This window comes from Tenrec ecaudatus, chromosome 8, assembly GCF_050624435.1.
Source record: "Tenrec ecaudatus isolate mTenEca1 chromosome 8, mTenEca1.hap1, whole genome shotgun sequence".
Classification (NCBI taxonomy): Eukaryota; Metazoa; Chordata; class Mammalia; order Afrosoricida; family Tenrecidae; genus Tenrec; species Tenrec ecaudatus.
The window spans coordinates 96,695,163-96,719,121 of record NC_134537.1 but is presented as its reverse complement, the minus strand read 5'-3'; the positions used below and the strand labels follow the sequence as shown (position 1 = coordinate 96,719,121).

Genomic DNA, 23,959 nt, shown 5'->3' with positions numbered 1-23,959 from the left:
TTGATCCTCGTCACTTGTGTGTGGTGGGTGTGGTTACTGTTGGCATCTAGTATTGGTGCCCGCTGCCACCGGGTTGATTCCTACTCAGAGCAAGCCCACAGGACAGAGGACAACTGCCCCCTGGGGCCTAGGGTTTCCGAGGCTGTCCGTCTTTATGGGCGCACACAGCCATGAGTTCCACCCACCGACCTTTCGCTCAACGCACCGTGTCTCCAGGGCTCGGTGGAAGCTGGAGAGAGATGATGCCCAGATCCTATGCTGCCCAGGGCAGCCCCTACAAGGAAGACTTCTCAGACCCCAGATGCCAGCTGTGGCGAAGGCTATTTTGAATGAATGATTGAATGAGTCATGCCTACCATTCTTGGAGAATCTCTCAGCCCTCATCTCTCCTCCTCTAAGTGTGGCCTGGGGGAGGTGAGGATCATGGGTGTGGGCTGCCTCACAGAGCCCCGGGAGACCCTGGGGCAGGGCACAGAGCCCTAGGCACAGGTGGGACTTTGCTTTAGCTCTAAACTCACCTCTCTCCCAGTGTCATGAGACCGTCAACTGTCAGGCCCCCAGGAAGGAGAAGCACGTTTGTCTCAGGGTAATTAGTCATCCTAAAGGCACTGCCTACTGATGTTAATTCCAAGCCCGCAGCCCTCTCTCTCTGTAGGGTTTCTCAGACTCCCCATCCATTCTCTATAAATAGGGTTTCCGAGACTCTCCATCGTTACTGGAGCAGGCAGCCTCATCTTTCTCTCCAAGAGCAGCTGGTGGGTTTGAACTGCCAATCTTGTGGTAAGCAGCCTAACAACCCACAGCAAGAATAAAACTCAGTCTGAGTCTAATAAGCCCTTGCCCTTAAACTCCAGGCCAGGTCCACTCCACATTCACACCATGGGCACGGCCGCCCGAGTCCGATCTCTGGGCCCAAACCGCCTTCGACCTCAGCCTGTTACCTAGAGTCATGGCTACCGGACTCCTGGCCAGAAATGGAGTAGACTATGGAAGGTGAATGAAAAGCAAGCTATTAGCTACATCGGCAGTGTCCTGCCTCCTGAGCATAAGCAGGCACCAGCAGGTAAGAGCTGTCGCCTTTCCGTTGGGGTTCACCCCCTGCCTCCCTCTGTCCAGACCCCTCCAAACTTTCTCCACCAGCCTCCCACTCACCAGGGCTCTGGAATTTGGTTTGGCCCCTTTATCCAAAAGGACCTTGGCCACTCTGTGGTGACCGCAGTGGGCTGCCACGTGGAGTGGCGTCAGGTGGTCCAGTGTGATGTCATCTATCTCTGCGCTGTATTGCAGTAGAAGTCGGACACAGTCAAGGTGGTCTCCCTGAGCCGCCATGTGAATTGGGGACAAGCCGTTCTAGGTGAGAAAGGGAAAAAGAAGCAATCACAAAGGCTTCTGGGGGCAGAACAGGGAAATCTGGGACAAGAATTCCAAGCGCCTGGCTCCTGAAGTGAGTCTGGTTCAATGACTACAAGCCTTCTCCTTTCCACCCAGCCAGATCCCCACAGACGATTCCAGCCAGGCCCATCCTTCCTGTGAAGAGTGCCCAGACCACCCCAGTCTCCACCAGGAGTGGTTAGTCATGGTACCACCACCGCCTCCTCTTGTATTGGCCGGATCGTGCTCATAGCTAACTTTCAGGCCTGTGTTTGTCTTCTCCCCTTGCTTAAAAGCTTCTTCAATGCCCGTTGCTAGGCCTGATATTTCTTATATGTGCCGCAGTGCCTGGTAGTTGAATGCAACACACACACCCCGTACCAGGAACCAGCTGACTTCTGTGGATTGGGTTCCAGCTCACGGTGACCCTACAGAACAGGATGGTCCCATAGGGTCTCCAAAGCAGACCGCCTCATCTCGGTCTCACAGAGCAGCTGCTGAATGTGAACTGAGAACCGTTTGGTTACCAATCGTTCACTTTAAACACTAGGCCACTCGGGCTCCTTAACACCCATTGAAAGCCCACAGCCATCCAACCTACAGCTGCCCCATCAAGTGGCCCATGACAAATGGCATGTTGATGGAATGAATGACACTGAACTAGAGCGTAGATCTGAACCCCCGTTCACTGTCCTCAGCCAGTGCACAGCACTCAAGGGTTCATTTAAGGAGACTCATTGTTTCTCAGGCAGAAGAGTCCCAGTGTCTCATTCATTCAAACACGCAAACCCAAACAAACTCACTGCCATCGAATTCATTCTGACCACAGGGACCCTATTCAAATATCAATCCGGCCAGGATTTATTCGGTGTTAGATGTGCAATGGGGAGGGGTTAAGCTCTGGAGAAACAGAAAAGAATAAAGCACCATCCTTTGCCCCAGGAAATCTTTAGGTGAATCGGTAAGAGGCAAGAGTCTCTGGGTGGTGAAAAACGGTTCACCCGTTTGGCTGCTAGCGCCGAGGTTGCCAGCGTGGGTCCTCTTCGAGCGTTTTAAAGTCCTGAAAAACAGCAGCAGCGACTGGAAGCCCTGTGGGGCACAGGTCTACGCTGACCCACATGAGGCTGCCAGGAGGGGCAATTGATTTGACAGCCACCTTTCAGGTACTAGCTGTGAACATCGGTACACTGTTGGCAGCCAGTAGCATAATATGACACAGGCACAGTCAATGCACTGGGGCAGCACCCCAGATGAGGGAGGAACCTGGGGCGCAGGCTTCCAGCAGGGGTGCTCGCTGAGCTGGGACTCGGAGGGAGCGGGATGGAAGGACCTGAGGTCGAAGAATGGGACAGTTGACCTGTGAAGGGCCCAGCAGGTGCAAGACCACAGGGGCAGCGAGCCGAGGGGTGTTGGGTCCTGATGGTGCAGGGGGTTACAAGCTCGGTTGCTAGTGAGAAGGCACAGCAACGTGAACCCACCAATCACTCTGAGGGAGAAAGGTGAGGTTTTGACTCCCGTAAAGATTACCATCGCGGAAACCTGCAGGGACCATTCTACTCTGTTCTATAGGGGGTCACAACCGACCTAATGGCAGTGAGTGTACAGGCTTTAGCATGTAGGAGGGGGGGTCTGTGATGGGGAGCACAGAGCTGGGGCTGCGGAGGGAGGCAGCGGCTGCATCTCCAAAGCCATATGCGCTAAGGAACTTGGACTTCAGGTTTTAGAAAGCGGAGGTGGAGAGGATTCTCGGCAAGGAAGAAACACAGCAGGGACAGAGACTGGAGGCCAGCAAACGGCGGCCACCGCTCACTGCATTTCAGAAAGGCCCCGCCATCTTTCCCCACTGTCTGAAAAGCTGGACGTTATCAGGTCAGAATTTCCATAAACATCCCTTCTTGTGAGCACCATTTGAATAATCTGTACAATGCAATGTCTTCAGTAACTTAAGAACGTTTATGTAAATTTCCATATGGGGGGCCTCTGGGGAAACAATGTGAGCATTGCCTGACCTATCTCGTAATCGGTCAGAGCAGCTCCTCAAGTCTCTGAAAAGCTGAGGATTTTCACTTGTGTGCACTTCTAAAGAAGATGACCATGGGTGATGCCAATGGTCCGAGCAAAGGGGCAGCGCTTTCCAGAGGGGAAACTGTGGTACCGAGACAGCAAGGGCCATGCTCAAAGTCACTCGGCGAGTAAGCGGTGGGTGGAGCAGCAGGAACCTGTGAAAGCCAAAGTACGGTAGTTTGTTCTGCACAAACGGGGTCGCCATGAGTCCTGCCACTGCCGTCGAGTCGATGTGACTCCTCGTGGCCCTGGAGGACAGGGTAGAACCGAGGGTTTCTGAGACTCACTCTTGATGGGAGGAGAGAGCCTCGTCTAGCCCCTCTCCTGCTGAGCTGGCAGTGATGCGGAACCCTTAGACACCAGGGCTCCCGGCCGTGACGATTACACAACAACAAGCACACGCCCAACACAAGTGCGCACACACACACACACACACACAAAAGGGAGACTCGTGTCTCACAGATGAGATACTTTTATAGGCCGCTCAGACCATCCTCGGTCAGGAAATGAATTAAGACTGCGCTTCAATTTCCTGACTGAGAGCTGCCCACAGACAAGATCCTCAGTGGTCTCCAATGGCCTTGGTTTCTGCCTTCCTCTGACATGCCTTCTAAATACACCCCCCCACCCACCCACACAATGGGGCAAAGGGCCTGGGGAGGGGATGGGCTGCACTGTCTAGTCTGACAATTTAAACTCAGAAGACGGAAGACCTCCCCTTAGAAGGATTGAGCCTTTGCTCTGGTGCTTGAGAAGATCGTCTTGATCTGTTTGGATTCCCTTTCCTTCCCTCCGGCCCATGCCCTTCAGCCATCCCAGAGTGCCTGCTTCTTCTGACGACCTGGACATCCGGGGACACTTGTCTTTTCTCAGCCGGGACCAGAGAGTCAGCCTAGAGTGTGGCTGCCGACGACAGTCCCAGGACAATTTGGCCTGCCACCTATGTTTGTGTATAAAGTTTTATTGGACCACAGCCACAGTTCACATATTGCCTATGGTTGAATTCACCGTAGCTGGACACGGTTGAGGCCTACAAAGACTGAAACATTTAATAGCTGGCCCTTTAGAGACAACGCATGATCTAGATACTAATTAGAATTCTACCCAGCACGCCCCGCGGTGACAGCATTGTGGTTGATGCTCGGCGCACAGCCCCATTAAGTAGAATTATCATCTCCGCTGGACAGAAATGGGACTTGATCCTGGGTCTGTCTGACTTGGAGCCCTGCCTCCAAGACGCTTCTCGTAGGAAGGAGGCACATACCTTGGTTTTGGCCTGGATGGGCGCGCCGTGGTCCAGCAGGATCTCTGAGATTCGCACATGCCCATTCCGAGCTGCACAGTGGAGAGGTGTCAATTCATCCTTTAAAAGACAGCATCAGAAACAGAAAGACCAAGAGGCAATTACCAGAGGCGGCTTGGCAAGAAGACTGCCGGCACCATCATCATCATCATCATCCCCTGTCACCAGAAGGAGGCGGCTGTTTGCTTGAGGCCAAACGCACCTTCAGCAGGGCCATGTCCTCCTCTCCCCTGCACTGTGGCAGTTGCAGCAGGAGGCTCAGGAGGCTGGTGGTGCAGCCTTAATTAGGTCAAGGCAGCGCTCCCTCCCCAGCCTTCCCACGGAGCTTGCTGGCACCTACCTTGGTCCTTGTTTCTATCTGGGCCCCCCGGTCCAGTAGGAGCCGCACCATGATCACGTTGCCCCTACGGGAAGCAATGTGCAGCGGCGTGATGCCGTTCTGTTGGGGGGAAGATGCAGAGAGAAATCAGGAGCCTGTACCCTTCGCTTGCTGCTGTCCGTCCCCCCTCCCCCCCCATCCCTCAATGTCCCTTCCTGCTTCCTAACTTTGCACTGGGTCGGTACAATGTGAGGGCATTCCTAAGACACTTCACCGCCTGCAGGGACAGAACCGCATAGCGGTTCAGCACATGAACCTGGTCAAGTGCTGGCCTCCCAGAGTCAAAGCAGGCAGGCCACCTACTTGAAGATCGACATCCTCTCCATGCTTCCCGTTCCTAGTTGCCCACAGCAGAGAGGGAGCATGCCGTGTCTAAGGCTTGCCCACGTGTGGGTGAGCGCTTTTTCAAGACGTGGCGAGTGAGACTGGAGGGCCTGGTGATCAGAAACCTGTCCACGAGGAGCCTGAAGAAATGCCGGGCGATTTTACCCACAGGCCTTTTTCTAGTCCTGATGAAACTTACGGAGCCCAGATGAGAAGGGGGAGCGCCTGAATGCTAGACCAGCTGGGTGAGGGCGTTACCTGTGGCGTGAAGTTGACGCTGGCTCCCCGATTGAGGAGTAACTGGGCCACGTTGAGGTTCTCATAGTGAGCTGCAATGTGGAGTGGGGTAAATCCCGTCTGGGACACAGCAGAGAGGGAGGAGAGAGAAGTGTTAGACACGAATCGCAGTCATTTCTATCTTAGAATCAGCCTGGAAGGTTGGAAAAAGTTGGTAGGGCCGAGGGGACTCTGTGTGCGAAGCAGATTTTCACGGATGGGAACATGTGGAAGAATTACGAGACCCTCGGTGACAAGTTGTATTCAAAGGTGAGGTGCCGACACTGCGTGGCCCCCTAATTTCCTTCACAGTTCATGTGGACAAACCTCCGACTAGGACCACCTCAAAATCAAGACAGCCATTCACCTGAATGACGGCTGACAAGGAGCTGCTCGTTCATGAATGAAAAGAGTTAATGTGGTTGATGATCTTAATTCCAGGATTCCCTCAACCCCCACCCTACTCCTGTAAAGAGTCTGACGACCCAGCTGGCTGGTCAAAGGCAGACCTTTGACCTCCGGTTGGGTCCACGCTCGTGAATCTGTTCCACAGTCCCAACCCATGTCTAATCCCAGCCTGCATTTCCCTCAGGAAATCAGTGGCCATGGGGACTGAGCGGAGCAGGGGACTATGCGAGAACGCCGTGAAAAGCTGTTCCCATGAACAGACACACCACCAATGGCCGGAGCATCCAGAGAACGGCATCACTGCCTCAGAACATGGAGCAGTGCGTTCAGACAAGGAGGAGGCAAGCCTACGCCACAGGCCAGCACCTGCACATCCGCACGTCCAGGTGCGGGGAAACCCCCCGCCACCAGGGGGCAGTCCAGGAACGAGAGCGAGGCTGAGATGAGAAGAGAACCCCCACCTGACCTTTGGGGATTCCCAGGCTTCCTCCCTGGACCCGACCAGTCCTCCCTTTTCTGGATGGCCTAGAGCAGCGAGAACCTTTCCTGCTTCTTGCCAAGAACAGCATTCCCGGAGTCCGGCAGGGACTGCAAGGGGGCCTGCCCAGTGTGAGTCTCCTCTCTTCTTAATGGAAATCGGCCGGCATGCTGTGCCGAGACCCACAGCTGGCACCATCTACAGTCCGGGCGACCGTCCACTTGAGGCTTCATTGGCCGCTCTTGGGAAATGGTTGGGACAGGGTGATGTGCCCAACCCCCCGGTTTCTGTGGCCTGGCCCTGGCTGCGCCGCCCTCACCTTGGACAGCACGTCTGGGTTGGGGTCGTTCTGCAGAAGCACAGCAGCCGTCCGGGTGTCGTCGTTGCGGGCCGCGATGTGCAGGGCGGGGAGCCGCACCTTCCCCTTCGTCCCGTAGTTGATGAGGTGGGCCACCACGTTCTCGTGGCCTTGCTGCAGAGCCACGGCCAGGGGAGTGAAGCCGTCCTGCGGGGACGAGGGGAAAAGACAGATTTGCTCTGGCTCTCTCTGACCATTCGCTCTCCTCAGACAGACACCCACTTTTGCCCCTCAGGGCTCTGGCTTAGGACAGGCCCACCGCCCGAAATGACCTTCCTCCTACCCTCTGCTCGGCAGCCCTCAAGCTCAGCTGAAGCACTGCCTTCTTTTTGAAACCTTGATGGACCCCATTGTCTTTCCCCACCATCCGTCTGCCAGTTTTTCTTCCACACAGATTTCATTTTTAATTAGTGGTAAATTGATATCGTGATGGATGAACTTTACAGTTGTGTCCAGTCTGGGCGCTTTAAGAAACGTGTTTCTTTGCCCGGCCTCCCTCTTATCCCATCTCCTGGCTCCAGACCAGTGCCCAGAGCGTGACCAACTATCACTCATTTATTTCATATTACTGAACACCTGACCAGATACTAGAAATCATACGAGGCACAGGGAATTCTTTTGTGAGCCATTAGGATGCATTCCCTCTGTTGTTTACTAAAGGACACATGGCCCCATGAGCTCATCAAGCAGAATAATTGTCAGATAATACAGGGCCATTATGAGTCAGAATCAACTCAAGGGCAGTGAGTTTGGTTTCTGGGAACCACTGAGTCATTCAGTGTTAAAGAGTCAATAGTCATGGTCTTAGTCAGGGTCAAATCGAATGTCATTATTCCACATCATTCCATCAATGAGGAAGCTGAAGATAAGAGCTAAAGTGACTTGTCCAAAGGTTCATGGGTACAGGGCAAGAGTCTTTCCCACTAAGGACTAAGACAGGCGTGTCAGGTGCGCACATGTTCACACACACACACACCACACTCCTGTTGAGTCTTGTGTATGGTGGTATTAGAAGAGTAGACTCTGAGGTCCCTTCCTGAAGACACACGACTTTGTCTCACACTGCCCAGCGCTGGCGCCGTGTGCTGAAGGCAGTGAGCACCTCAGATCTCCACTGACCACATCTGGATGCCCCTCAGGCCAGGTCCCCAGAAGTTACTGCTCAACAAATCTGTCCCCCTGGGTGACTCCCAGTGGCAAGGCGGGTTTTCCAAGGTACTTACTTCTGTGGCCACATTCTGATTAGCTCCATTTTCCAGTAAAAACTTCACCACTTCCAAGTGGTTCTCCTGTGCTGCCATGTACAGGGGTGTGAAGCCTTTCTGGAAGCCACAGAGGAGAAGTCATGACCACCCACCCGGCAGAGTGCGACAAGTTAAACTGGCAAAACACTCTCTAAACTTGAGGTAGCTCTCTCCTCATCCCAGTTCCACCCTGTCTACACCTGTGTCTCCTGCTGTAAAACCTCCAGTCTTTTTGAACAGGCTTCAGAGGATTATTGCAAAAGGCCACCAGGTGGAGATGACACTCCGTGGGAGCTTGTGCTTTTGCCTCCTTAAGCATCTTTGGCCCTCTCCTCTTCCTGTTTACTCTCTCCTTCATCCTTCCCCCAACACCCTGAACACACCCACAAACACACATGGTGTGTGTCTCCCTTCAGATATAACCAAATGTGTGTCGAACTGAGATGGGGTCGCTAAGGACCTAACCTCGTCCTATTAGAATGCATAGTCTGAGCATGAAGAAATAATAACAGATGTCTCCATCGCTGCTGGGAAATCCCTGAGAAAACATAAACAATTAATGTGCTTGGCTGTTAACCAAGAGACTGGAGGTTCTAGTCCATCCAGAGGCAGTTCTGAAGGTGACCTGCTTCCAAAACCAGCCATGGAAACCCTGTGAACACATTCCACTCTAACACGTGGGGTCACCAGGAGTCGGCACCAATTCGACAGCCCCTGGGGGTGGGTTCATCATTGCCGGGAAACACGCTGCCAATAAATAGAGACTCTGCCACACAGGGCGGGCGTGCTGATGCCGCATCATGTACAGGAAGGACAAAGGCCAACCCCCCCTGCCCAGGACTAAAGCAAGCCTCACCTGGGACTGGGCGTTGACGTTGGCGCCATAGTTGACCAGCTCTCGGACCACCTCGTCCTGACCAGCGAGGGCAGCGATGTGCAGCGCCGTGTTCCCTTTCTGAAACATACCAGGGGGAAGAAGCAGAGGAGGTTTCCCATGGGGCCTGCAGCACAAGCGACTGTCAGTCATGTGCAGTCAAGGGTGCCCGGTGGTGGGTGGGGAATGGAGGACACTAGGCTTGCTTCATGGCTGCGTGAGATACAAAACACACAGGCATGCTCTGGATCCACCGCCCATCTTCAGACAGTCCTAAAAGCAGGAAGAGGGAAATGCCTCTCTTCTCCAGGAAAAATCAACCCTGATGTAAAAGAGGAAAACACAATCTCAACACCTAATGTATGTGGGCTCTGTCGGCCTGGGACACAGTGGGCATTCCTCAGAGTTACACGCTCTGTACTGTGCGCCAAGCCCGGCCGAGGCTCTCCGGGGGCTTCTGGTCTCTCTTAGCCTGGGATTCTGCAGGATGACCCAGCATTCAACACTGGGAAGCCCGCAGATGGATGGATGCAGGGGACTTGGCTGGTGGGATGCTGATATGGGCAATGCCCATGGCATGGGCCAAACCTGAACCAGAGAGGACAACGAAAATGAAAAGGGGAGAGTGGGAAGAAAGTAACAAATAAAAAAGGAAGAAATTTAAAAGATGTGAAGAAAGCGGGGGCGGTAACGAAAAGAGCGATATCACATTCGCCAGAAGAGCAGAGATAAAGCTATGATAACTGGGGAAAACAAAGATAAGTGGAGAAAACAAGCAGGCGATAATGGAATAGCAGCTGGTAAAGGCAAACACGAAGACAGAACATAAGAAATGTTCATAAGTATGCATATGGATAGGTGGAAGCTTTTACCAAATAAGAGAGAAAAGTCGGAGAGAATATAAACTTACAAAAAATGATTGAGAGTTTTAAAGTAAACTTTTGAAGAGCTAAGGAGCAAGAACTGAAACTCGGAACCCAGGCAGGTTCGAAGCGAGTGAGTACATTGTTCAGATCTTCTTGCCTAGATTCTTGCTGGACACTTGAGAACAACCCATTGGGTTCTAGGCTAGCAGCCTTCTTCTGCAGTGTACAGTTTTAAACCAAGCTACATGCACACTCTCTATGTCGGCAAACTAAGACCAGGTCAGCAGGGACTTTAGACTCGGTCCACACCCTCTGGCCATGTGGGCATCAGTTGGTTCTGACTCAGGGATACCCTTGTATATTAGAGTGGAGCTGTGTTCCAGAAAAGGGCTTTCGATGGCTGTGACCCGGAAGCAAAGCTCAGAGAGGAAGTGGCAGCACAGGGACCAAGTTCTGTGGACACAGAAGCCCCAGTGTCCACAGGGGAAGAGGGCAGCCTCGCCAGCAGTGAGCAGTTGGGAGGAACCTCCTGTCTTTGTTGCGTAATTCAAATCCTTCAGAATATCACCTGGGCCAGGTACGGGCTGTTTGTGGATTCCTGTGGTTGTCACTTTGATTTCTCTGTAAGTCCATTAGCCATACCTCAAAGGGAATGTCCTCAAACAGCAGCTAGTGAATAAACGCCAGAAGTGAATGTCGTTGTTAGGTGCCACCGAGCCGGTCCCAGCCCACGGCAACCTTACGCACAACCGGACGCAGCACTGCCGGCTCTTGGGTCACCCTCACAATTGCTCCTCTGCTTGAGGCCATTGTTCCTCTCTTTCCCTACGCCTCCGATATCTGAACACGACATCCTTCCCCAGGGACTGGTCCCTCCTGACAAGAGTTCCAAAGCACGTAAGACGAAGTCTGGCCATTCTTGCTTTGACATTCATATTCACAAAAGAAATGAATGTATCGGTGCTAGTGAAGAAATTTTCATACATGTTCCAAAGAGCCTTGGCACTTGGGGGCTGATTCACTCATGGTACCAAGTGGGCCAGGGCTGTTGGCCTAGAAAGCAGCGCTCAGACTCCAGGTGGACTTTCCCTGTGTGCCCATTGGGATCAAGGCGGTGTGCTGGGTTCGTTCGCACAGAGCAGTGTGTGCCAGGCACTGTGCTCAGCACGGGAGGCACGGATGGTTCAGTCACAGGCGCCTTGTCCTCTAGAAGCTCAGACGGAACGCTTCTCACGCTTCTTTCCATCGGAGCCTTCCTGCGAGAAAACATTGTTTCCGCGGTTTCCCGTTTGCCTGTGAGAGTTGGAAGATGCCCCCGTGTGGGGAAGTGGGTCAGATGCAGAATGCTAGCTGTGGATCTTGGCCCGCGCTATCACCTGCATGGACTGTGGGATAAGAGCCAAGGGCAGACTCTGGGAGAGGTCGACCCCCTCCACACGCCCAGCAGGGCCAGGCATCCCGGAGGGTGGTGTGGCCAGCACCCCATCTGCTCAGCCCTCCCTCCGCATGAACGAACCTGCCTGCAAAGAAACAGGAAAAATGACTCCACTCGGCTAGCAATCCACAAAGCCCACGGTCTCCATCTCCCGGGGGTCACCAAGCTCACGGAAGGGAGGGAGATTGAAAGAGATTCTGAGAGAACCCCAAAGGAGGGAGGAGGGAGAGGACGTGAACTCCCCAGGGGAGATGAAAGCCCTCCCTCTGCCAGTCAGCAGGAACAGCTTGGCACCTGAGCCCCAGCTTCTCTGGGGAGGAGGTGGGGGAGTGGAGCAGAGGATGTGCACATTCTGTGCCTCGCCAATGGCTGAGCACAGTTTGGGAGCCCACATTGCTTGCTGTTTTTTGTTTCTCCTTTTACAAAAGGTAATGTTGCGTATGCTTGGGAGACCCATTCCAGTTTCCCAATCTGTTACGCCTTTTGCCCAGCCCACGGCTTCCGTTTCTCCTTTCTCCTTCTCTTTTCCCTCTCCTTCTGTAGGGCATTCCCAAACTCCGCCAGGCTGATACATTTTCTAGAAATAAAAAGGACACACTAAGCGCTCGTCCACAGAATAACAGGCAGAGGAGGAAGTTCAGAAAGCGTGAACACGCTGAAGCACAAGGTTCGTCCGTGCAGCTCCTGGGGAGATGCCAGGGCAGAGACCCTCTCGGGCGCACACTGAGCCCATTAGATGGCATGCTGCTTGTGCCCAGGCATGGGGGAAATCCCCGAAGATGAAACGATGGCTGCATCCCCTTTACCCCCAGAAGGAGCAGGGTGGATGCAACCAGTGTTTGCCATGGACTGGGGAAATAATACAGGACGATGGAGACTCCCCGTGTCCTTTACCAATAAGTGCAGAGAGAGCTTTCCAAACTCTGACATGAAAATGACAGAATTCCACCTCCAGAGATGATTCCACCTTCATAATATTGTGGTAGCTCACTTCATAACCAGAAATGATGCCTGCTCTTTATATATTGCTCTCTGGAGTTCTCTGATCTAGAGGCTGCAGACTGCTGGGATGTGGAGCTGCAAGGAGGCTGGGTGTGAGGCCATGTGTCATAAATAACAAACGGGAGCTGAGAAGCGAGGGGCAAAGAAATCACGGGCAAGGAAGACAGGACAAGAAGGGAGAACAAGAATTGAGGAAACCATATTTGAGGCAGTAAAAAGCTTGTTGCTTCCAGTCGCATTTTGAAATGCTGACTTCCTTTTGTTTAATAAACAAATAAAACACGCGTGTAAGTAATAAAACCTGATTATTCTTTCAATCCATGGATGAGCTTCAATTTCACGACTCTACAGTTTAGGAACTTAAGCCATTGGTGTTTGTGATCGCCAGAGGGGAAGTCAAATCTACTGCTGCGAGGGGTCTAGTGTCAGTCTCTGCCAGAGGCCTGCCAGGGAGAACGAAAGCATTTCGAGGTGTTTGGGAAGGAAAGAAAACAAGCTTGGAGGTGAACAGGGAGAAAGGAACTCAGAGGACTTGGGTTAAAGAGCTCTGGTGGTACAGTGGTTCCGTGCTTGGCTGCTATCCCAAAGGTCCACAGTTCAAACCTACCAGAAGCTCTGTGGGAGAAAGCATGGCTGTGGCTTTGGTGCTGGAGACCTGATGTGATAGCCCTTTTCTGTCCCATAGGGGAGAAAGAGGAGGGATCAACTTGCTGGCTATGAGTTTGGTTTTTGCTTTGGACTTTGGTTAAGGATCAGGGTCTAGATGGGGGTCCTCAAACTTTTTAAACAGGGGCCAGTTCACTGTCCCCCCGACCCGTTGGAGGGCCGGACTATGAACAAATTCCTACATACACCGCACATATCTTATTTTGAAGTAAAAAAACAAATGGGGCAAAAACACCCAGTGGGCCAGATAAATGTCCTCAGTGGGCTGCATGTGGCCCGTAGGCCATAGTTTGAGGACCCCTGAACGTCTTCTACGACAACATAACCAAAACAAACGCACTGCCATCGAGCCGAGTCTGACCTGTAGTGGGCCCGGGGGACAGAGGACACCTGGTTTCCACATCTTAACCAGAGCAGAACGCTCTCTCCCTCGGAGTGCCTGAGGGGCTTGAGCTGCCAACGCTGAGGCTACCAGCCCAACAGAGTTGCCAGTATTTCCTGATCCTCTCCAGATATACTTTGGGTACATTATCTCATTTAATCTTAATAGCCATTCTACCAACCGTAGTGCGAAACACACTCACACCCCATCTTACAGACGCAGAAACCGGGCCTTCACTGTGGTTGAGTGCTAAGGCAGACTTTTCTGAGCGTGTGCAGCATTTCAGAAGGGTTGTGAAATGAAGGCCCCTAACTTTGACGCTGTGCCCTTAGCCTCCTGGCTGAAGCCTGGGGAACATGACATCCGTGGGACAAGGCTTCTGTATTTAGAGCTATAATTTAACGATGAGCATGAAGTGAAGACCCCGGAACTGCTGTGGAACAGGGTCCCCTGTTTTCAGGTGACGCGAGGGTCTCACCCACCTGGAAAGTGATGGGAGGGATAAGAAAATTCTGAAACATTGGCTTGCTCACACTTGGGCTGGGGTCTACACCGGGGTTTGGGACAATGCTCGCAGGCCCCAGACACTGGGACTTTCAACACAAAGCTTCCCCCTTCCCAGTGAGACTCACCTTGGTTGTGGTTTCTAAGACGATTTCTTTGTGTAGAAGCTCGACCACCATTTTCACGTGGCCTTCCTTAGAGGCCAGGTGCAGGCCGTTCAACCCATTCTGTAAAGAGCAGAGACAGGAAGCGTGCGGTCAGCGGGGCTCTGCCTTGTGCGGTCCTGAGTGGAGGAGGCCAAGGCCATGAGGCGCGTGAAGGGCGTGGGCGTCAGATGGGCAGAGATCAGAGCCTTCCCAGCCTCCCTTGGTAGCTCTTCCGGAGGAGTAGCAGATAGCCGGCGGGCAAAGACAGACAGCTCACTGCCTCAGCATTGATTCTGACTCACAGCAGACCTCCAGGACAGGGCACTACTGCCCCGCAGGGTCGCCCTGGCCACTATCTTTTGAAGCCGACCGTTCCAGCTGCTGGCCTCGTGGTGCGTGGCTGAGTGCTTAACGCCCGTGACACCAGGGCTCCTTACAAAGGAAAGGAAGTGACAAGACCACCCCTCTCTGGAGATGGGCGACGTGTGAGTCGCTCTCATAACCCACAAGTCAGTAAATAAATAAAAAGCCAAGGGGCGACTTTGAAATTGGCCCCACACTTTGAAATTTCCATCCCACTGAATGGAAATGGTGTTGCTCCAATGCTCTCGTTTTCAAAGCAGCCGGCAGGCCAAGCACAGAGGCACCCTGAGCATGCGCAGAGCCAGGATGGAGTCCAGCTAAGGCTGTGTGTGAACGAGATGGGGGCTTTGTTCCAGCCGCTCGGCTGTAAGATTTCCACAGCAGAAGAGTCAGCATGAAAGTGGCCTCATGGCAACTACACCATTTCAACTGTGACCAAAACTTGCTTGACAGTTTTTGTTTGTTTTTTAGGAAAGAGGTGGCAGTGGGCAGGGGGATGGGGCAGGGTAACGACATTTTTCTAGTGACCAATAATCAGTCCCACAGGAGCAGAACTCTCAGGAATGGAGTTAAGCTGGCAAACGGATTTGGCGAAACTACTTGTGGGCTCTAGAAGTCCGTCTAGCTGAAGTCTCACTCCTCCCCTGCCTGCTTCCTGGTCTCCTGGTCCTTGCACTTCTGTGTCATGAACCTCTCTGGCACAGTGGTCTCCAAAGAGCGCTGCTTAGACCTCTGACCACGTATTCTGACCACGTGTTGGAATAGAACGTCAATTCCTTGGCAGGGCAGATACCTCTGGATTCTAGAAGCTTAGTGTAGTGTGTGAGCCCTCTCCATCTCCTGCTTTTCCGCTTTGTTCCTCCTCCGCGTGTGCTCCCCCGACAACAGTTCTAGACTCTTCTCCCTCTCTGCTTTCCCACCTCCAGTGCTGGTCAACCCTGCTTTCGGGTATTCCTTCCCCGCGGCTGCCCCAGTGTCACTGCAGGTCCCAGGGAATGGAGAAGAAACTATAAGAAAGAGGATGAGTAAAATCAGCAAACACGGGGAGAAAGTGGGGAGAGTATTGTTGGCTGTGGAAAAGGCAGTCAGCATCACAAGACAAAATGTGATGAATGACTGAGCCAAAAAAAAAAAAAAAGAAAGAAATTTGCTCCATAAACTTTCACCCAAACCACAATAAAAAAAAATCTTGAAGAAATAATTAAATAAAAAGATACTCCTCATCAACAGACAGGATTGGATTCCTGATGACATGCTTTGGGAGGGCCCTGATGCATCTGTCCCTGAATAGCTCCACAGCTCCCTCACAGTCCACCATGGGTTCCTAAAATTCCCACCCTCCCTTTGTCTCAGGAGATTCCTGTAAGCATACATATTCTACCTGGGACTGGTGATGATGAATGATTAGTGATATAGTTTTGCTATCACCAGGAGAGGCAAGTGGCCTGAGACTCGGGACAGGTAGATTATAAAGGCAGGATGGGAAGTGCCCCAAAGCCTCTTCAAGTTGGCCTATGTTATTGGTCTGAGAGAGCCTGGTGGAACCTCTGTGAAGACGGGCCTTAGATACCCCTTCAAGTCTGGATCAGACCCCATAGCCGGGATCCCCTTTCAGCCAAACAGTGGGCCGATAAGAGGAATCGGGACACCGGAGAGGCACGACCACCACCGGCTAATGAACCACAGGAGCCCCAAAGGGCAGAGTTTGCCCAGAAATGGAGATCAGAAGACAGGAGGGGGCAGGAAGGACCGATGAATGGAAACACGCAGCTCTGAGAGGAAGTAGGCAGTGCGCTGCTGCTTCGAGGGGGTTCAACTAATGTCACGAAACACAAGGTGTACACGTTCCTGAACACACGAGTCTTTTGTTCTGCAAACTTTCAACCCACTCTCCGTCTCTCTTACACACACACACACACACACACACACACGCTCACACTTAAAATAAGAATAACCAAGTGGGTGGAAAAGAGGGGGTTGAAGGTAAGAGAAAGAGACAGTAGGCCTTCCCACTGGGTCAGGGTGGCCCAGAACCCCACTGCCGAGGAGCGCGCTGGCCACGTCTCTTCAGAGCAGCGCTCTCTGAGTACAGGAATGCAGGAGGGACGGTGGGGTCAGGGGACGCTTTGGCCCCGTTGTCCGCATGAATCACCATTACAAACGTATTCCTGTGGCAGATTTGGACCCCATCACACGCAGGGTTGTCCCGAGCTGTGCAAACTCCCTCTCACCCCAGGGGGCCTGAGGACCCTCGGTCAAAGCTGGCTCAGAGCCACTTTGGGGCACAGAGAGGAATACGCTGGCGAAAGGCAAGACGGCAGTCTGTTAGAACCGGAATGACAGGGAGTGCATTCACCAGGAAGCCAGTGTCACGTGACCAGTGCTCTGGAAGTGAGCCGCCACCTCCTCCAAGCTCTCCCGGGGGCGGGCCCCCACCTCCCCCAGGCAGGCAGGCGGTCTGCAGTCAGGTGCACAGGACGTCATTGCTGCGAGCCCCTCTCCTGACGCAGTGTGCAGAGAGCAGGCAGCCTGTGATTGCCAGGGGACCAGGGGGGTGTCTGCGGCTGTGGGCTGACAGGCTGGAAGGACGGGCTCAGCAGCTGCTGCAGTCTGCCTCGCGCAGGGGCCTCGCAGCCGCCGTTGTTGACTTGTGCTGACTGCTGGGCTTTTCTTGCTGACTTGGGCACCACAGTCAGCCAGAGGGGCAGCCCTTTGTTCAAAATGCTTCAAAGCGGGGAGCTGGCAAGGCTGCAGGAGAAAGCCCTCATGTTGACCGCTGAAGCGTTCCAGTGGCTGGTCCAGGCTAGCAAAGACCCTATGATGTGTCCCCTTCATCGACAGCTGAGAAACTCATGGGCCACGGCAGTCAAGGACAAGCTGGGTCCCCTCCAGGCCACACAGATCCACGCGCATTTCCCAGCAGAAAGGACTTTGAGCCCCTCCTCCCCACTCCCCGCCATAGGAACATATGTGCTTCTTTGTTATCACATGAGAAAATGGATGTTCCCTTTGTGCTTATCCGGGGGCTAGGTTGCCATCATCACCCACATGGGTCAGGAGGTGGTCCCTGGATGGGTCTCTCGGGTTGTATGCATTTCCTGGAGGGTGTGGTCTGCCCTCCCAGAGCTACTGTCTTAGCAGAAGATGCTGGCGACCAGGAAAGGGACCATAGGAGTAAGGACATCTGCGTGTCTAGTGGCTCTGCTCAGCTTTCATCACAGGATCCCGATCTAACTATCTCGCTCACTCTTCTTTCTCACTTTGGGACGAGCGTCCTTATTTGACTCTTAATGAGTTGGTTCCTTTTCAATCTTCTGTTACTTCCAAGTTGAATCCTGTGGTGATCAGAATCCAATGGCCTTGTCAGAGCCTCCACACCAAGCCCCACTCGGCACACCTAAAGGCAGGTAGGCGACAAGGTCTGGGGACTTCATGCCTAGCCACATTCACATGGGACAGGCTCAAAGCAAACACTTCTCCAGACTACGGTTGCAGCCCCCGCTGTTATGCAATGCTGGGCATTTGCTACCACCAACTGAACGTTCAATGCGAACTTAGTCTGTGCCCGGCACTGCACCAAGTAAATAACCCACAGACCCTCGAAGACCTTCGTAGGGGAAAGGAGATATTTATGAAGCAACTGTCACATCAGGAACAAAGCCAATGCTGGATGGTCATTGGAGACCAGGTGGGGCGTACAGGAGGAGAGAGCGGCGCCCTCCCGAGGGCCAGGAAAACTTCACAGAGGCCTTTGTGAAGGCAGAAACCAGCAAGCACAGAGCTGAGATAGTAGTTTATGAACAACAGCAAGAGGATATTCCACATCTGGGTTGAAATTCTAAACCCCAAAGCTAAAGTTCTAGAAATGGGGTTCCCTGTTAGTCTCCCCGAGTGCCCTCCTCAAAGCACCTGACGGCAAGGCCCACATTTCCTCCAGCCACCGGTCCCAGCAGGTGGAGGGCTGGAACGCCTGTATGACTCCCCACCCAAAACGATGGAGCCGCTGCACGCCTGAAACGGAATTCACCTCACATGCACACCAGGGAGTTCATATCATGGTCTCAGTAAATGCACACCCAGTCCACACAGGCCTTCTCCTGCCCCCAAAAGAGTGCTTCATGTGCGAACACCATGTTTCGTACTTTCTTTTTCTGTAGGCAGATTAAAAAATAATTCAAGTGAGGAGGGGACAGGAGAAGCGCACCTTATGTGAGTTGTTCGCGTTGATTATTGCGGCGGACAGAGGTGACCTGCACCACCCCGCCCTCAAATTCCCAGGGACCACGGGCTCGGCTTTCCTGAAACCACGTTGAAGATGTCCACGGAAAGGAAAAGGCAGAATTCCAAATCCGCAGCTTCCCAGCCACTCTAACCTTCTCAGCCCCTCCTCGGAGCGCCAAATGGTAGACAGGCTGCGGAGCGGGATTATGAGAACAAAAATAAATCACACATTTCCTCCTCCAAATAACAGGGTGTATAGTACACACGCGAGACGCAGGCAAAGGAATTTGAGAGTCGATGCTTCGGCTCAATTAGACGCCGGGAAGCAAAGCAAGCACTACTTGTCGCTATTTCCCACCACCTGCCTTTCTCAGGAGAAAGCCCCAGCTTGCCAGATCCCTCCCCCTTCAACCCTGGTCAGTGTGTTTGTCGGACTTGCTGACAGTGTCCCACCACCTTTCACCTTTGCATCGTTTCAACGGGCTTTCCTCTGCGTTCCCGATTCATTCCTAAGCTGTGTCCAGTCTTCTCTCTCTCTCTCTCTCTCTCTCTCTCTCTCTCTCTCTCTCTCTCTCTCTCTCTCTCAAGTGGATTAGGGAAGTTAACAAGTTATTGGCAAACAGACCAATGATACAGTCCTTGATCTCCACAGCCAGCAGCCAAGTCTCTCCAATTTTCAGCCTCTCGACCTTGAGGCAGCCAAGTCTCTCAGCCACATGGTCCTTTGGCTCCATGGATCAGGACGCCCGCCTGTCTGTCACTCGGCCCTACAGTGACTCGGCGAGGCTCCTCTGGGTCTCCGTGCCACGGTCTGGGATACAGCTGGTCTCAGTGGCCGCCACTTCAGACAGACATCCCGAATGTGCTCTTCCCAGGCCCCCCTTGACTGACGAGTCTTTAGAAGAAATCTTTCATAGCTCATTTTTTTAAGTTTCTAGCATTTCACTTGACTTTTCATTTCCATCTCCGCCACATTTCCCCAAATGTTCATGAATATTTCCCCCTCCATTTTTCCTGCTAGATTTTAAAAACACATTGATCAAAGTAATCTTAAAGACCATTTGATCTTACCAACATTTGGGCCGTCTCTGAATCTGGTTCTGCTGGTGGCGTTGTCTCTTGGCAATGGTTTGTATTTTCGTACCTTTTGCCTCTTATGCTCTTTAACCACGTGGTCGGCCGCCCATCATGGGTCGAAGAGCAGCAAAAAAGGAAGTACTTATCCTCGGCCAGCTTACCGGCCCAGTGAGTAGGTGGGTGGTTTGAGTCAACTGAGCCAGGTGTTAACCTAGTTTGGGAGGTTTTTGTTGTTGCTGTTGTTACCTGCAAGGCACTAGAGACCTCCAAGTCCTCTCGAGGCAGGCTGTTATCTGAAGCTCAGAGGAGGGACTTGGGTACCAGAGGTTTGAACCACTGCTCCTGTTCAACTTTCAGCCATCCTGGCAAGCTCATGCCTCAGAGAGGGAGCTCCCTCTGCTCTTCCTTATTTCAAAACGGACAGGTGTTGATTGTCCTAGGCCAGGTTCAGTCTTAGGTAGGCCCTACGACTGCAATTGGGCCTTACAGATGTTCGGTTTCATTTTCTCCAGCATTACTGCTCCTCTTTCCAGAGGCAACAAAATTGCGCCTTCTACTACTCTTGACCTCGGGTGGAGATCTCTTGCTCTTCCCCAGAAGTAACTGACTCGCTTGGCTATTATTGTGGGCTGCTTCCATGGCTCTGCTTGCTGCCCATCCTGCGGGAAGAGGGGTGTGCACCCACCTTTCCTTTGCCTGCATGCAAGCAGTTAGAATACTTCTGTCCCTCCCCGAGAGACAGAGGGGCTGGTTTCTATATCGCCCCGAGGAGACTTGCCCTTGGTCTGTGGTCTTAAGCGAGAGTGGCTGTTTTTCACCTTAGAGAAAAATCTGGGGAAGCTAGTCAAGCTCTGTGTCTGTTTCCCGCGTCCTGCCCCTGCCCCGTCCCCACAGTGACCAACCACCTCTGCACACCGGTGCCTCCAAGGGACACTCTCTGGCCTCCACACTGGCCCCTGCATTTCTTGTAAGCGCTCAGTGGAGGCCAGTGAAGAAGAGCTTATGGGTTCGTCTGAGCCCCTGTGTGCCGGGGGCTCCCATGGCTACTCCGGCCCACCAGCCCCCACTGGCCTTCCCAAAGGAGTTACATGTCGACCGCATGGAGCCTGCCACTTGTTTGGGTGCTCGCCCAAGGCGGGAACAATTCTCCTCCCAAGGGCTCGCCCAGCTGTGGATGCAGTTTATTTGGTTGCCTTGCTACTCGCTACCCCTGATAGGCTGATGGAGGCAAAAAGCACAATTTTGAATATGATCCAACTTTTTTTCACTGTTGGGATGAGAACCATGTCCTTTGAAGCTTTCCACAGCCTAAGAACTCCCTGTGTTGAGCGTCAGGAGCCATCTGGCCCCAGATAACCTCATTCCACACGGCCCTAGAACAGCAGATAGCAACACACACACACACACACACACACACACACATTTATATGCATGCGGAACACCACACACACACCTGAAGATTTTTGTCGGCCTCTGCTCATTTTCAGGAAAACGATCCATTTAGAGGCTTCATCTGAGGAGCAATCTGTCTGATGGGTGGGGGAGAGAGCTCAGCCAGGCTGTGCTGCTTTTAACATTTTCAAGAAGCAAGTCGGGGGGGGTGGGGGCGGGGGCAGGGAGTCACATTCAGCCTAGCATGATTTAATTTGGAGTATTTTCTTATACCAACTGTGAGGAATTCCATTGGCAAAATACACAATTCCGGACATTTGTTCTCAGTCCATTATACTCTGTTTAGCTCCTGTGATTGCCCCCATTGCACAAGGTGGTTTCCAAATGTACAAATGCGGGAGACAGGTCACAGGGAAGTCCGCGTTCATGCCCCGAGAGCCTCTCTCTTGGCAGGGAGGGGAAGATGCCCCCCTCCCGGGCGGATGCCTGCATGCTCATGGACACACACCAGCTTGACACCGCCTCTGCTCGCAGCTGCTTCCTGTTTTATTTGTATTGATTTACTTTTGGACTCCTAAGCATCGTTGGGGGCCCCTGGCTTCCACATAGCAGGCAGCCACAGCCACGCCTTCCTCCGGAGAGGGGCTCTCCAAGGGCTGCCTGGCCTTTCATGCCTCACCTCCTGAAACTCACTCTTTGGACGCTCTTGTTTGTTTTTTAATCAAGCATGGTTTTTGCAGAGGGCTTAAGCGAGCACACGAACAGGGTTCAGGAAGCACGGGCCTTTTATGCGTAAGCTCCGATCGTGTTGTGCCGGTCAGGTTAGTTGGTTACCGTCTCGCCAGGCCTAGAGGCTACCGGCCAGGGGACGTTCTAAGGGGAAGTGAAGGACTAGCGGCCTAGAAGGAAACCAGAGCATCCTATAACGAGCAAGCTGCGAGGAGGAAGAGGGAAAGGTAGATGACATGGCCGTGGCCCACCCCGTGCACGCTACCCACACGGTCAGCAAAGGGCCCTCTTCTCTTGCCCTGCCTCAGAACAAAGGCGCAGATGCGGAAGGCGAGGTAGGTAGTTCACGACTTAGGAGGTATTAGCGTGATGGCAATGTAGGCTTAGACAGTCTTTTGTCTAATTAGATCGTTTCAGGAGTGACATGCATCGTCGCGATGCGTACAGTGTTGTAGCACCTAATTTGCTGATGCGATAATTCTCATGTCAACCTCTGTGGACAAATAACGATTCCATTTATAAGGATATTGATTGTGCTAGGCAGTAACAATGAAAACTAAGGACAAAAAGCATGAGGTGGGTCAGAATATGTATGACTAGCTGAACGTAACACTATGGTCTGTGCTGTAAACCTTCCCCAGTTCACGCACACAAAAAGTGGTTGTTGATTTACATCAGACTTGATCTGGGTGGTGGGGGGGGGGGGAGGGACCCAACTTAGAACAGAATCCCATCGGAAGTCAAGACTACCCGTGTACGTATTTACATTCAATATGCCACTTTCCTGCTCGACGTAGATTATCCATCGCATTTGTTCGACCTGTTCAAAGAAGCTAAGTCCTGTATTTTTAAAAGATGCTGTCATGTGTGTGGATTCGCACTCGTGTGTGTCAGGGAAGAGCTGGACTCCAGGGGGCTTTCACTGGCAACCTTTGCAGAACCAGGTCACCACGTCTTTCTCCCGCGGTTCCTTAATGAAAAATCAAATTCACTGCCATTGGGTCAATCCTGGCTCATAGAAGCCCTACAGGACAGGGCAGAACTGCCCCTGTGGGTTCCTGAGCCTGTCACTCTTTTTGAGAGGGTGAAGTCTCATCTTCCTACTGAGAAGCAGCTCCCAACTGCTGATCTTGCAGCTAGCAACCCAAATAACCGCTCTGCCACCAGGGCTCCACGCTGCCTTTGGATAGGCTCGAATCTCCAACCTTTCCTCTAGCAGCCAAGCACACTAACCAGGACAAACACATCTGTCCTGGAAGGAGAAACGACAGAGTGCTCCTTAGAGGCAAGGATGGCAAGACTTAGTCTCCCGTACTTTGTTGTGAGGCGAACCCAGTCCCCGGAGAAGGACCTTGTGAATGATCAAGTGGAGGCCCAGCGAAAAGGAGGAAGGGTCTCAAGCAGCTGGAGAGGTCCACTGGCTGCAAAGTGGGCTCAGGCATAGGGACCACCGTGAAGATGGCACGGGAGCAGGCAGTGTCGTGTTTTGTTGCTGGGTGAGGTCACCATGGGTAGGAACTGACTTGACAACACCTGTGTTGGACAGGGTTCTCTAGAGAACCAGTAAACTATCCCAGCACCCAAAACAAAAACATTAACCACTGCATAACTTGGGACCTCATATTCTATATTTTTAAAGTCCACTGCCATGGGGCCCATTCTGACACACAGTGACCATATGCACAGGGTTCTGGGCTGCAAATCTTTATGGGGGCAGACAGCCTTTTCCTTCCCCTGTGGAGCAGCCCAGGGGGGGAGGAGGGGTTTGAACTGTCAATCTTGCAGCGAGCAGTGCTACACTTAGCGGACACCACGTAAACCCCAGGACTTAAGTTCCCTAGAAAACAACTACCCTGCACACTCGTGACCCCTGCTTTTGCTCTGTTATTGGCTTTTATTTTCAGAGGCACCTCACTGACATTATAGATTTGCACGTTTGCTACTGTGGTACAGGATTGGAAATAAGAATGTAAGCAGAGCTTATGGAGAAAGGGGGAAAGATGGAAGAGGCTGCCATTTCTACTACCGATCTTGAAATTGATGGCAAGAGAAGGGGAGCCCGCGAAGAAAGATGAACAGAGACCCTGAAGAGGAAAG

General features: G+C 52.6%; 1 protein-coding gene across 1 annotated transcript in view; it reads right to left on the bottom strand.

Annotated features, from left to right (window-relative positions):
- The window catches only part of ANK1 (ankyrin 1), a 287,181-nt gene that overhangs the window by 71,040 nt on the left and 192,182 nt on the right, over positions 1–23,959 (bottom strand). Inside the window, exons 3-10 of the mRNA XM_075556616.1 lie at positions 14,063–14,161; positions 9,062–9,160; positions 8,185–8,283; positions 6,923–7,108; positions 5,700–5,798; positions 5,079–5,177; positions 4,700–4,798; positions 1,153–1,350 (exon numbers count right to left, since the gene is read on the bottom strand). Coding sequence (XP_075412731.1) covers positions 1,153–1,350; positions 4,700–4,798; positions 5,079–5,177; positions 5,700–5,798; positions 6,923–7,108; positions 8,185–8,283; positions 9,062–9,160; positions 14,063–14,161 — 978 coding nt within the window. The remainder of the gene's footprint in view (positions 1–1,152; positions 1,351–4,699; positions 4,799–5,078; positions 5,178–5,699; positions 5,799–6,922; positions 7,109–8,184; positions 8,284–9,061; positions 9,161–14,062; positions 14,162–23,959) is intronic.